At 32.9% G+C, this 15,653-nt stretch overlaps 1 protein-coding gene across 1 annotated transcript; it reads right to left on the reverse strand.

Moving 5' to 3' along the window:
* Positions 1–934: 934 nt before the first annotated feature.
* Positions 935–2,876, reverse strand: LOC143545139 (transmembrane ascorbate ferrireductase 2-like). Its single transcript, XM_077037075.1, has 4 exons — positions 2,634–2,876; positions 1,770–1,818; positions 1,455–1,654; positions 935–1,379 (listed from the first exon to the last, which is right to left on the reverse strand). The coding sequence occupies exons 1-4, from the start codon at positions 2,775–2,777 to the stop codon at positions 1,074–1,076; spliced, it is 699 nt and encodes a 232-aa protein (XP_076893190.1). The 5' UTR covers positions 2,778–2,876; the 3' UTR covers positions 935–1,073.
* Positions 2,877–15,653: the final 12,777 nt, after the last annotated feature.

Below are 15,653 nucleotides of genomic sequence, written 5' to 3' on the forward strand. Positions count from 1 at the left end.
TCTTCTGACCTGGTGGCTGGGTTCGGTCCGAAACTTGTTGCTTGGGCTGCACTACATGTTCGCGTCTGCTAGCACAACTGAGGGTACAGTTTAAGATACCAAGCCGAAGTAAAGGTGCAAATTGAAACCACTTAAACAAGCCGAACCCACAAGTGAGAAATCCAACCGGAGCAAGAAACCTGTATTTGGCCACATTTACAAACGCATTTTATTTTCTGTAAGCAAAAAAGAAGATTTTCAATACTACCAACAAGAAAACATGAAGTATTGTAGCGGGCCAAATCTAAAATGATTTCATTTCAATCCAATTGTTTCAAATCTGTTTACATTTGTTTTCTGTGTACACATTGACATATAATTTTAGTGCATGGTTGCTCACATGAATCTTTCTTGTTCTGAAAGTCACCTGATAACACAGAGGCATAGCACGTACATTTCTTGAAACACTTTAAACGGAAAACAAAGGCATAACTTGTGAGATATGTTCAACCTTGTTTCATGTTTAGATAATATTTTGACCAGTTGACCCATTACACGTGCCACGGCTCATCAACCGGTGAAACCTAAATGGGGAAACTTTAACCATGGATGATCTTGCTCTGATAAAAACTGGCAAGGTTTGTTTCTGATGAACTTTTATAGCATAATCTTATTCAGTTAAAATTGATTTTGATCATTAGTGGAATCTTGTAGTTTTATAGTGAAACCTGGACCAGTGCAGGCTGAAAGTATTCCTGGGATGCTTATGATTTCACTCAGAATTCCTCTAGAGTGAGGCGGACAGCGTTATCTCCAAGGAGGGACACAATCAGACTGTCCACCTCACTCTAGAGGAATTTGGCTTGAAATTATAATCTTTGAAGTGTTAAAATACGACTAATCTAACTTTGATCCAATAACAACATACGGAATACACAAGAAAATTACCCAAAGATGATTGCAACACAATTTCCTTACACAATCAAAAAACACTTATAATATCCCGTAATGATTACTATTGGATCAGTACTTTTACATAACTAGCTTTGCCTCTCGGTAACAACTCTGGAAACTGGATAAAATGCGACTCGTGTTTACTCTATTGAGCCTCTGAGAACGTCGCCTTTGCCATTTGGCGGTGATATGACGCCAAGAATAACAAAACCGCCCAAGATAACAATCAACACACCCAAAATATTCACTAACATCGCTTCTGCAGAATAACGTGAAATTGTGTTGTTGGTTTGAAGAAATGTAGCTTTTTCTAAAAGGCCAGTAGCACAAGCAGCAACCGCAAGCACATAAATGTAGACTCCAAAGAACACATGCCATGGCAGCAATGCAGCCCTGCTGTTTCTAGAACCGCCTGGATACCAGAATGTTGCAAATCCAGCTCCCCACTAAAAGTTCAAACATTTGTGGCTTAATAGTTGACTTTCTATGAACAAAGTAAATAATAAAGAAAAAATGAGAACCTGAACGGTGAATAAGGATAAACAGGCCAAGCCCAACCATGAATGCAAGCTGTAGAAATTGTCGATGCCTTTATCATTGTGGAACTTCCAAGCAGCCCATAAACCGATCATCCCAAAGCAAAATGCAAGAAACTGGATCGAAAGATGGATGAGTTTTTTGTAACTTTTTGTTCCTGATACTGTTTTGTATGCCAACATGGCTGCATCCATCAAGAACTAGAAATTAGAATACGGTTAAAGAACACTCCAGGAGCTATATAAAGCTTGAAGAACCAACAATGATATATATATATAATAACGTCAATATTCAGTCACCTTCCCCGTTCAGCAGAACAAGACCAAGTATCATTAGAACAGGATGAACCTGTAGTAAAAGCAGCTTGTATGAGAAAAATACTTATAAAGTTAATAAGATATTATGACTCGAATTTTCCCGATGAAGGCTAATACAAAGACAATACAACTTGACATTAATGATTATCTTTTTAGTAAACTACTATTGGATCACGATTTTGAAAGATTATCATGAGACGGGTCGTCGTGGGCTGCAAAGTGAATAAGTGATGTGGCATGGATTAAATCGAGAGGGGCTTCAATGCATTACCGGGCAGCAAAGGAATATCTTCAACAAGTGGTGGGGACCACAATTTCTAAAGCACGATATGGTGTTAAAGGGGTGGGGCTTTAACGTGACGTGGTGCTTTAAAGCCCCTCCACAACAACCAGCCTAACGATAGTTTGGATGGTACAAATTAAAGAAAAGAAATTCCGGGCCCTAATTCCGCACTAAATCAAGTTGGAAAGTTATCTTAAAAATATGGGTGTTTTACAAGTTTAACGTAAAGGATTAAGCAACTTATCCAACAAAAGTTGTTATAAATCACAAATTCCTCAAACAGTATGCAACATTTTCTTTTAACAACTAATGAAGACTCTTAATCCCTATTAGGGATGATCTCCGTACCATACCAGTACGGATCCCGAAAACCCTGATCCTGAATTTCTCAAAAACTCGGTACCGGTACCAAAAATACACGGTTCGGTATCAGTACTCCGGATCCCGATTTTCTTAAAAACTTGGTGCCTGTCCCTAATCCCTCTGTTACAATTAGATATAAAAACAAAACCCTAATTACATGCAGCAGGTATTTCAATTGAATAAAAGATTAATGAAATTACATTAAAGATGAGGTTTTTGTCTTCTGAAATGAGAGCTAATCCTCCACGGTAGCGAGTATTCCAAATGAGAACCAATGAAGCCACAAGTAGACCTAGAACCCGTACGCATACGAATAATGGGAATTTGACCACCGGCACAGTCATCTTCCTGCTGCTGTGATCACCTGGGTTTCGGTGAGATTGAAATAAATAGGTGATCGGAGTTGTGATCACGTCGTACCGACTGATTTAAGTAACCGAAGCTGATGAGTTGTTTGATTGATCCGGGAAGAAATATATCGACTTTCGAAACAATAATACACTGATTTTTTTATAGAAATATTTTAATTTTAATTTTTTCCAGTATACCTCTATCGGTATGACCCATACCCGTTTATACCAAATACCACGGGTCATGATGCTATGTACCGAATACGCTTAATAGGTACGAATATGAGGGGGTGTTTGGGACACAAACTTATAACTTATTAACTTTTTAAAAATGACTAAGGTGTTTGGGATTGTTCATATTATAAGAGAAAATGTTTCATAAGTTACAATATTGTAACTTATTAATTTAATAAAAAGTTATAAGGAGGTAAAATAAGGAATCCCAAACACCCCTAAGTTAAAATTAAGACTTGTGTTCGGGTTGGCCTTGATAGTGTGTAAAAAATGAATATTTTTATAGACTATTATGTTGATTTAAATCAAACATGTTATTAATATAGCACAGATAAAATCATTATTCACTAATTTCACATTTTTGTTATGCGTGTGTGAACTACGAACCATCATTTTTCATGAAAAATATGGTTTTGTAGCCTCTTAAACAAATGCAACTTGGGTGTATACATGCGTATTGTTTACTAAAAAGATAATCATAAAGTTTCATCCCGTTTTTTTGGTTATAATGGTAAGCTAAAAATGTATGACCTTGGGAAAAACATAAATTTTTATCATTTTGCAATTATAAACTGATAAATTTTGCAATTGTAACATGGAACGTCATCCTTATTGCTTATGAGTCCATTTGTAGCCGAGAAAGTTATTGAAAAAGCCAACAATTCTATCCGTATCTTGATTCCAAATATCTTAGATCAAACATCACAAATCTTATCACCAGAACTAACAATCATTCCGGTCAAAAAGAGACACGTCCGTCCAACCTCGAGAGTCTTGAATGCTCATTCCATCCAAGCATGACTACGACCAAGCATTTGTGTTTGGTTTGTATGCCTTTTCACTTCATTTAGGAAAAAAAATAAAATAAGAAAAGAAGTTTGTGATATTTACACCTTGTGCTTAAATACAAAGGTTATTAACAGGTGGCTCTTCTTCATGGCACAAGTCAACAACTATTGGCTGTTGCCTTATCATGGGGTGAATTAGTGCTCAACCTAGATTGTTGCATCTAACATGCAGCTAAGTAATGGCTCACCCATCCTTGAGACATGCCATGATATGTTATCTTTATTGTTACTTGAATATTTTCTCCAATTAAACCAATGTGGGGTGTTTTTTTTTTAACATTTCGTTCATTGAACGAAATAAAACATGGAGTACAAAAGATTCTCAAACATGACATTTTCTCTATAATAAGGGTACGAATTTTTTATGTTACATGTGATATTATCGCACACACTATATTACAATAAACAATAAAGAGAAAGAAAATTATCTTGTAATGAGTAAGTTCATGATGACTTCATGTATCTATCTCATATGTTTTTTTTGACAAGTAATTTAGTATAGCTAAGTTGTATTAATCAAAAGTCAACATCAATGAAGACGTTCGATCTCATGAAGATTGGTAAGAGAACCAAGGGTCGAGAGACCATTCAACAAGTTAGGCATTGTGATAAAAAAAATCAAGGTGTTGGACCCAAAGTAAGAACCAAAAATACAAAATATGAAGTTAATGTTACAAAATTAGGGATATGCTTCTCATATATAACACGATTAAAAGGAAATGAGTTGTGGGTGTTTGAACGAGCTTCTGAAAATTGCTTATTTGCTTTATGAAAACAAAAGGATGTTTGGTAACAGAAATTGATGTGTGTTGAAAAGCTTTAAAATGAAGTTTTTTCAAACTGCTTTTGCTTTCCATAAAAACAAGTAAACAAAACTCAACGAAACACCCTGTAACATCTGAAGTTGGGAAACAAATAAGAAAAAGCTTATTGTTCCCGGTTTTGGAATTAAAGGTTATCTAATCCTAAAATGACACATGGTTCAAAGTTTAATATTACCATATTTCCAAACTAGGTTAGAAGCCCGTGTGCAACACGGGTTAGAATAAATAAATTTATTCAACAACAAAACAATATAAAACACAAATAATGTGTTAAATTGTTTATATAAATATATAGTTCACAGTAGTTTTTTAGATAAACTCACATAGTTTTCTAATTTCAAAATTTTATGTTCTTTTTATCGTTCTTATGAAATTTTTTAATTTTATTTTAACTTTTTTATATATATAGTTTTATATAGAAATTTCTAAATCTCTAAATATTTCTTTGTATACAACATTTATAGTTTTTATATGTAACTTTACCGTATATATCTCTACATATATTTCATGTCATCATTTTTATTGTTTTGTTCTTGCAACGGATATATGATATTAAATTGTATAAAATACATGCAAATATCCACTTTGTATCTTTTGATTTCATTTTCTTACATTATTTTAGTTCTCGAAGAATGGCTACAATCTTTAATTTTAAGTTCTTCACGTTCTGAGCATATTATAAAAATAGCAAATTAATCAATCAAAATCAAGAAAAAAGTAGAACATATAATATAACCTAAATCAACATATATGATTCATTCTACTTTTTCGACCGGCTTACATTACCGATTGATTCGAGGTAAGCTAAATTTAATGAGTATAATAAAAAAATATGAAAAAAGTAATAAAACGTATCAAACGAATAGTACTTCATAGTTAATATTATTAATAAATATATTATTATTAAATATATTTTTTTGCAAAGCACATTTTGCATATATCTTTTATGGCGATACTAAGAACTCGAGAGAACAATCTGACCAAGTTTAACTCGTTTCGCGCCAGACTAAATAAAGTCATTGATGCATTTACAGATCCTACAAGAGATTTGGATTTTAAAAGAGATGCAAAAGTTACAAATATAGATTTTAATATCTACTAAATTAAGGCAAAGCCTAGGGTCATTCACTGTCTTGTTTTTAGGTTAAACCATGAGTCAAGCCGTTAGTAATGGTTTTGTATTATTTATAACTAAATTTGAAACGTTAAAATTTTAAAATGAAACCGTTACTAACGGTTTGGCTCATGTTTAGTTTTACAGTTTTGCCTCGTTAGGACTTAACACAATTTATCTTAAAATAACCTAAGTTAGATTGTGATGGTAGCAAGAATTAGAATGAGTCAAGTAAGAAGTTAAATATTATATATCAAGTGTGGGGCCGGATAATAATTCTAAAATCATTTAGTTGTTTTGCAACGAAACTAATATGCTTATTGAAATGAATATAACATCCACATAAAAAATATATTTATTCTGAAGTTGCACAAAATCAATAAATACTATCCAAATACATCCAAACTTAAATAAAAAAAATAACAAAATACAAATACACATTACATTAGCTTGAAGTTTAGAGCTTATTAAAAAAACATAAAAATGTGCAATACATATACTCGGTTGACAACTTAAAATAATTTATTCTCTATAGTGCTAATTTTGACCCGTTTAAGTTTGAATGGAATTATTTGAGTTACATTTAATCAAATTATTAGAGAATTTTTTTATGAGGTGGGTGTTTGGATGAGCTTCTGAAAATTGCTTATTTGCTTTATGAAAACAAAAGGTTGTTTGATAACGGAAATTGATGTGTGTTGAAAAGCTTTAAAATGAAGTTTTTTCAAACTGTTTTTGCTCTTCATAATAACAAATAAGCAAGTTACAAAAACTCAACTAAACACCCTATAACATTTGAAGTTCCTATAACATTTGAAGTTGGGAAACAAATAAGAAAAAACTTATTGTTCCTGGTTTTGGAATTTAAGGTTATCTAATCCTAAAATGACACATGGTTCAAAGTTTAATATTACCATACTTTCAAATTACTTTTAACTCTACGTTTAGACAACATTTATTTTCTCATTTATACCTTTTTATTTACAAATGCTGTTTCACCTAATATTGGTATGTACTCATAGGGATAGGGACAGATTCATTTTGAAACTAAATTTATGTTAACAACTACGAACTACAGAAAGCATTTGTACATAGTGATTTGATAATTTACATGAGATTATGGGTAGGCGGTTATGCAATTAGCATACGTATGGCAAAAAAATATAACTTTATCGTACGGTTCTCGTTGTTTTCAACCTGCTTTTTATATTTTGATTTGAATGTCTCATTTATTCATAACTAGTTTGAGGCCCGTGTATTACACGGTTAATTGTTGAAAAATTTAAACTTTGATTATTAAGTGAAATACAGTCAACAAATTGATCATATATTGTTAATACAATTACAATTAAATTAAAATTACAGAAATTACATAACTAATATTACACATATATGTTACAAATAGGTAAAACTTCCTTTTACACTACATTTGTGATTGTATTAGCAAGTATACATTTTTTTTATCAAAAATCAAAATTTTTAGTTCATGTCTGCTTGTAACTATTAATAAAGTAACATATAGATCTGCTTATAACTCTTGATATAACCATATATAGTTGTCCGTATGACAAAAAAAGGTTCTCCAAGTACATACAACTCTAGATAAACGATAATATATATTCATGATACTAATAAAAAAAATATTGATACACATAAAATATCATAGCTTTTAATTAATAATATGGTGTTATTTGAGAACATCTGCTCATGTTTATATAAAAACATGATTATCCCAAAAACTATATACCTGAACTTTGATGATATAATCATCCTTAGTATCTTTACAATTTGAAATTGATTGAGTATGATAAATTTGTTGTTGTTATTAATATTCTGTGTATGACAAATTTTTAATTAACTTTATATTTTACAATTAAAAATTGTATAATCAACCAATATTACAACCGAAAATTTAAATATAACAAAATGATTTGTTTATTTCATATGAATGTAATTGCCAGGAAAATGAAAAATACATGTTTTTTAATTGCCAAAAACCATATACCTGAACTTTGATGATATAATTATCCTTAATATCTTTACAATTTAAAAATGATTGATCATGATAAATTTATTGTCATTAATATTCTGTTTATGACAAATTTTTAATTGACTTTATATTTTACAATTAAAAATTGTATAATCAAGCAACATAACAACCGAAAACTTAAAATAACAAAATGATTTGTTTATTTCATATGAATGTAATTGTCAGGAAAATGAAAAATACATACTAATATTAAAACCATATTCAAATAATAGTGATTATTCCGAGTTAGAAGAATATTAGAAGTATTAGAAGATTTAAAGTTGCATAAAGTGAAGGTAGTGATTCTTACTTATAATCGTTGAAAGTAGGGCTGCCACTTTTACCTATAACATGAAACCCAACCCAAGAAAAACCCGTGCCTGAACCCAAACTAACCCGACCCGAGAAACTCGAACCCAATAAAATACTAACCCGAACATGAACCGAAGTAATTCGGGTTGCTTATTGGGTCCGAATTCTAGGTTTCGGGTCAACTCGAAAATTTATAGTTTTAAAATCATATGTATTTTTAGGTATCAAAGACTAAGCCTTAGCCACTGACGTTATCAGAATTTATCAAAGTCGATTGTTTCCGCATATTATGAATAGAATGTTTATTGTTTATTATTTTGAATATAAACCATAATAAGCATTTTAGTTAACACTTCAAAATTCACTAATCGTCTCTTGTCAATACATATGGAGATTACTTATTATATGTAGTAATGGATTTAGTTGGGAAAAACCTAATTTTAATGTCATATATTGAAATGACTTAAAAGATAGGAACCATGTATGAAATTGGTTGAAAAAAAAGATGAGGAAGGCTATTGTATTGACAAGTAGTAAAAATTGTAGTCTTTTATAATAATAGATAGATAACACAGACCCGAAAAATAAGTTAAGCAGATTAAAATTAATTTTAGATATTGATTAAAATTAAGTGATGACATTTATAATTTAAAGTCACTTAAAAAAGTATATTGAAAGTCACTTAAAAGAATAGAATGTTTGAATAACAAATAAAATGGGCATATAGTAGTAGTTATTTATGACCCATGTAGTATCCATATTTAATAAAATGAGTTAAAAATATGAGAATTAATGAGAGTGTGACAAGTGGCATATAATAGTAGTTATTTATTAGAATAGTAAGATACTTATATTACCGTTATGTTTATTAATATATTTTATTGCGAGTACGTAATTGAAGAATATATGCCAGTTTGTTGATTTGATTGTTTTTATAAAAAAAATCATAATATCGTTTATTGCTAACTATTTAAATCTTGCAGATAGGGTCTTCTCCATTTTGTTCCAGCTTGTTGATTTATTGTGCATAAATTAGCCGATCTTATCAAACATATTTTATATGTACTTATTAAAAAAATACATATTTGTTATATCTAATTGACTAAAAAACAAATATATTGTATCAATGGATGATGCCGCACTCGTTAAGAGGTTGCTTACGCTCCACTCACCACACGAAGCGCGGTGTACTGGTGAGTGTGAGCCAACATGGCATCTCCGCACTCACACTCACGAGGCACACCCCATAGGCCATAACCTTACAATGTGTAATCGATTTTCATAACAATTTATTTAAAACTTTGGTATTTATTTTTCACTTCTTTTAACCACCTTGTGACATTCGTCAAATTCGGGTCTCGATTCGTATTTGTTTTGTAAACTTTATTGATGTAAACCGACCCGTTTTGTAAACCGAAACCTTTGATATAATAAAAATGATGGATTTTATGTTACAATATTGTTTTACACCTGTTGGGTCTTGAAAACATTCATTTCGGTCTTTAAAATGCTTAAAAATCACTTAAAACGAACTTCGGGGGCCAAAACTGCCATTTTTGAAAATATTAAAAATCTGGAAAATAACCCCGTCACGGGGCGCGACGGGGGACCCCTATTCCGGTCGCGGGGCGCGACGAACACCCAGATCAGCAACTCGTTTTTTTGGTTATTTTTATGTAAACATATGACCAAAACACCCCATTTTCATGCAAGAACATTTATTCTTGACCATTTCAACTTACCCTATATATACACCACCCTTTCCATCCATTAATCTCTGCTACAACTCCAAATTCTCTCTCAAATTCAAAGATTTTAAGGTTATTTTCATTGTGTTCTTGAAGGTTTGACTTCTAAAAGTCAAACTGAGTTTTATCTTTAATTCTAACTTGTTCATCTAACATTACTAACTCTTGAATATGGTGGTACAACATATATATAATACACACCCCTTGTTTCCTTTGTTAGTTACTTCATCAACTCCGGTTGGTTAAGTTTCGAACGTCATAAGGCAAGGCTTCATGGAGGACTTCGTGTTCTTGATATCTATATACACACACATAACTTATTTATACATATCATTTATGCCTAACTTCTGCTCATTTTAGTTTGTTAGTCACATTTACAAGTTTTGGGTATGTGGAGACCATCTATGAACTCATTGTGAGATGGAAACCAAACCGAACTTTTTTTAAAAAGACTTGTTGTTGACCTTTTAGTTGTAGTGTCACACCCCGACCAAAGGCGGCGGAACATGCCGGGGTGCAACGTGATTGAACAAATACACAAGACACTATTTAAAGTGACAATATTTATTTAACTCATTTTATTTAAACAAATCAAATAAACAACACGTCTCATCCACACAAACAAGTTGAATACAAGTAACAATTATATTGTTCGTTTTACTAATATCCTAATGGTATTGGTAATGTTTTCGTCAAATCCTCATGTCAACAAAAGTCAAACCTGTAACATTTCATAAAATAAAGTTTGTCAACACAAAGGCTGGTGAGCAATTCATAAGTTTGAACATATAAGTATATAGTAATAAAAAGTCACAAAACTTGTATACAAAACAATAAATAATAGCAACAATTTAGATATGCAAAAGATAAATAGTTCGAACCCTTTCTAAATGGTAACAACCAAGTATACTCGGATCATAGTGTCCATGAGGCTACCCGCCTCATGCTAAAATAGTTATCGTTAATAAGAATACCTTAACGACACCCTCCATAAGAGAATACCAAATGGACTCGGGATTTCGATTCGGATCGCGATACCGTCTATAAGGGGATGCCAAATAGATTGGATTTTGTGAGGCCAACCTGCCTTAGCATTCAAAGTTTAGCATTCAAGTGTGGCTACCCGCCAAAGCAATAAACATTTAAGCATGTAAGCATATAACACAAAATCGAGCATTTATTAAGTATAGTACAATCACGTTTGTGGGTTTAAAGACTCAAGTAAATAAAACATTTAGTTTAATAAGTATGAAATGTCACCCCAAAACGGAAGATGGAAAAGGGGTATGAAAGTACTCACATCGATTGATGAATTGAGAACTAATTAATGATGGACATATAGAAAGCTTGTGAACAAAACGAACGAATCCAACTTGAAACGATAAACACCTTAGCTAAAAATAAATAATGTAATATATTAATGAACTTGAACTTTAGTTGAAATTACATTGAAACATTGGACGAGAAGGTTCGGTTGCTAATCGGGTTACCGGTTAGTTTGTTAATGATTAGGGACTCGTACTTAATTAATAATTTAAAATAAAATAATTTTATTTTATTTGGGCTTTTAAATAACTAAACCAATATTAAATAGAAACAAGACGGGTCTAAATCAAGAGTTTGGTTTTATAAAAATGAATTGATATTAAAGTTTATAATAATATTATTAATAATAAGGATAGTAATGATAATAATAATTTATAACACGTTATATATATATATATATATATAGATATAAATTAATGATAATAACAATAACTATTACTAATAATACTAATATCGTATAATAATTATAACAATAATTATTATTAATAATACTAATAATAATAGTTAAAGAATAAAATCTTGGTATAAATTTAAAGTGCTGTTGATAAAATAGTAATAATAATAAGTAACCACAATAATAATAATAATAATAATCTTGTTAATAATAATATTGATAATACTAATAATTATCTTGTTAATAATAATAATAATTAAAATAATAATAATCTAGTTAATAATAATAATGATAATAATAATAATCTAGTTAATAATAATAATTAGTGATGAGGTTTATAATAATAATCCCAACAAAATACTCTCCAAAGTCGGTTTAGGGGGAAAATGAACTCGCGACTCGATTACTAGTTAAGAGTTAAACACAAAAACGATTAAAACTATAAATTTCCTTACCATGATGTTTGGCCGAGAACAAATGTCGGAGCCGAGAACGGTCGTCGCAGAATGTTCCACCAGAGAGAGAGAGAGAGAGGCCGTGAGAGAAAGAGAGAGGCCGTGGGAGAGAGTGAGGCAGAGAGAGAGAGACAGGGATAGAGAGAGAGGGAGAGACGGGGCAGAGAGAGAGACCGGAATGAATGAGAGAGGGAGACGGAGAGCAGAGAGAGGGCTGAGGACGGAGCGACCATGGCGGCCGGAATTCCGGTCGCCGGAAAAACGAAAAAGAAGAGAGGGAGACCGAAGATAGATGAGGCGAAGGAGTTGAAAAGAAAAGAGTATCGATTGAACGGCGTCGAAGTGCTGCCCAAGTGTGTAGGGTATTTCTAAGCCAAGCAAGGTAGGCATAATGCCCGACCAAAATAATATTAAAATATTATAAAGGCTTAATGCCTAAGTCGGAATTATACTCGATGAATATAAAAAGAGAAAATAAATAACAAATAAAAGAAAGAAAAGAAAATAAATATATATATGAGTGTATATATATATAAGTATATAATTATTCTTTGTTATAGAATATACTATTTAAGTATTATGAATATGCTTAAATAATAAAAGAAATACGTTTCTTAAAGAAGAAGAAACGTCGGGTTTTTAAATATAAACTAAAGGTTTATAAAGAATACTTTATAACTAAAGGTTTTAAAGTAAAAGAAATAATGAACTAAAGGTTCATCGAGATAAATAAGACTAAATGTCTTAAGCCGGATCGTGTATCCGACTAATGAATGTTATACTCGTACTATAGGTGCGAGATAGCGAAGAAAAGACTAACGGACGGTGTTGGAAGCCGATCCCATTGAAAAGGTGAATACACCCCACTTTTACAAACTTGTTTTCAAACAAACAAACATGTTATGTGTAAAACTTTACATGAGGCTACATGTCTCTAAAAACATTATAAATAAGAGTATAAGCCAGCCCTCAAGCCATGGTATACGTTTGTCTGGATCCTTACATATGTGGAATGCGGTGGGCACATCGCACCACGCTTGGTCACGACCTCCAGCCACGATGAGCCGGACCTAAGTTACGTCCGAGTGGGGAATGGCCATGTGTATATTTATGGTACCTAAGTTATGTCATAAACGTTGCGGTGTTTCGCTGAGGTGACCTAGTGCAGAGACTCAAGTTTATGATGATTGTTTTAACTTGATTATTCCTAAGCCAAGATGGGCCGAGACTTACGTGGTCTCGAGGGGTAATTAAGTAAAGAAAATATTTTAGCGTCAGCATATTCACCAGCATTCGTTGCTGACGTATTTTAATAACATTTTGCAGGTAACCAAGGTTAGAGCTTGCAAGACGAAGAAGCTCAAGAATCCGATGGCTCGGATAATTTTGTGTAAATATTAAAATATGATGGTTTTGTAAAACATATAAACAAGTAAATATTAAACGACTTTTGTCTCGTCTTTTGTAATGTAAATATTTTATATTACCGATCCTTGTTTTTCATAAAGACTTCCGCTAAAACCCGTTACTCTGATTTATTTACAAACATGGTACCAACTATGGATCATACCCCTAGGCCTAGAATGGGGGTGTGACAGGTTGGTATCAGAGCCATCGATCTTAGCGAATTGGATATCATAAAACAATACCCAAGCTTCGATCCAAGCATATGAAATATTTATTTGTATATTTGAATAGGGATAAGATTGGTTGGTAACCTTTTCTTTCCCTCTCCACAATCTAAACTACCCATCAAGATGTCTTACCAGAATTTAATGAAGTATTATGATAATAAAATAAGAAAAGCAAGGAAATACTACAAGTTTCCAAGAGGCATCATGAGCAAAGATTACTTTGAATCATTCTTCAACGAAGAGCATAACCAAAACCCCAATCCAAGTCCAATCTATCACTTAGACAACACTCCACATGAAGTATACCAACCCCCAAGGCATTCAAGCTATCATCCATCAAGCCTTCTGATGTACCAACCATCCGAAATACCGACATACCATCCTTCTGAAATTCCCACCTATCATCCATCCGGAAGTTCAACACAATTACCACCAAATCCTCATCCTTCATACACTTTCCTCTCTAACTTACCAATCAAGGAGGAACCGAAATCTTCTTCATCCGACTGGATGCAATGCCACTCCGATCAACGAAGGTGGCATACCGGCACTTCAACTATGGATACTGCTAATTCCCATGTCAACAAGGAAGGACCCTCTCACAAACCCAAGATAAGAGTGACGATGCCATATGAGAAGATACATATGCCGGCAATGACCAAGGAGGAACCAGAAGAGGAACCAGAAGAAGAATCGGAAGAGGAATGGGAAGAGGAAACCGACCCCGAGGAAGAATATCCGGACAATCCAAATGAAGTAACCACACCGGAAGAAGAGCAACACTCCACCCCAAGCTATGGTTCTGTGGATCCATACATGAAATTTCTCCAGGAACTCAAAGGTAAGGCGTCATCAAGCTTCCCACCATACCAAGGTGAGATTCCATCTCTTGAAGAGCAAGCAAAAGAAATACAAGAACAAAATGAGGCTGAAAATGCTTTCTTCAATTACCAATCTGATGAGACGGAAAACTCCATACCCTAATCCTAAGAACTACTACGATACTGTGATGATGGGTTACCGCGACCCACCTCCAAGATATGGGTACCCGACTGACATGCCTCAATCCCAGGAGGAGCATTTGGACCGAGCCTTGCACGAAACTGATGACCTTAGGAAAAAGATTGCTGTGGATGAGAAGAAAAAGAAGAAGATGGGAGACAAGATTCTTCGCAAACGCAACAAGCTCACCAAAGTTGTGAAGAAGTTTATGAAGGATTAAGAAAATGAAGATGGTGTGTTCAAGAAAATAAAGTTTATATGTGTAAAATAGTTGTATGTTATGTGTAATATACGATGTAATAAGGATAGGAGTTGTTGTAAACTAATATACATATCGTTTATGATATGTATATGAATGTGAAATAAATAAACTTGTATATTAAGAAAAGAAATGTGTTAAAATTTCAGATAAAAAGAATAAAAGATAAAAATATGTCTCGACAGAGTGATAATCGAGAGCTTTCCCGAAAGGAAGCCGAGAGACGCAAAGTGAAAGGAAAAGGTCCCAAGAAAGAGGAACCAATTCCCGATAAATATCTGAAACAAATCCAACAAATGGTTAAAAATGCGGTTTGAGAAGAATCAATATCTAGATCTCAAACAAGACATTCTCAAACAAAACACTCACAATCTGAAAATCCTTTTCGAAAATGTGTTTCCAAACCTCGTACTCGACCTTCACGAGGGGAAGAGAGCGAACATGAATCAAACGCTGATGTAGGGGTTCGTAAAGAATTTAAGAAACTCAAGATAGGAGGATGTTCCTTTAAAGACTTTAAGTACTACGGACCGAAAGAATTTCACGGTGACAAGGGAGCCATCAATACGGTGAGGTGGCTTGAAGAGATGGAAACGATTGTGATTACGAGCAAGTGTTCAAATGAAGAGAAGATCCAATACTCCGCCTTGATGTTCAAAGGCGAAGCACTCGAGTGGTGGAACACGCTGAT

Source organism: Bidens hawaiensis, unplaced genomic scaffold (genome assembly GCF_021521415.1).
Source record: "Bidens hawaiensis isolate Kalapana, Puna unplaced genomic scaffold, B.hawaiensis_p1.1 tig00013865_1, whole genome shotgun sequence".
NCBI lineage: Eukaryota > Viridiplantae > Streptophyta > Magnoliopsida > Asterales > Asteraceae > Bidens > Bidens hawaiensis.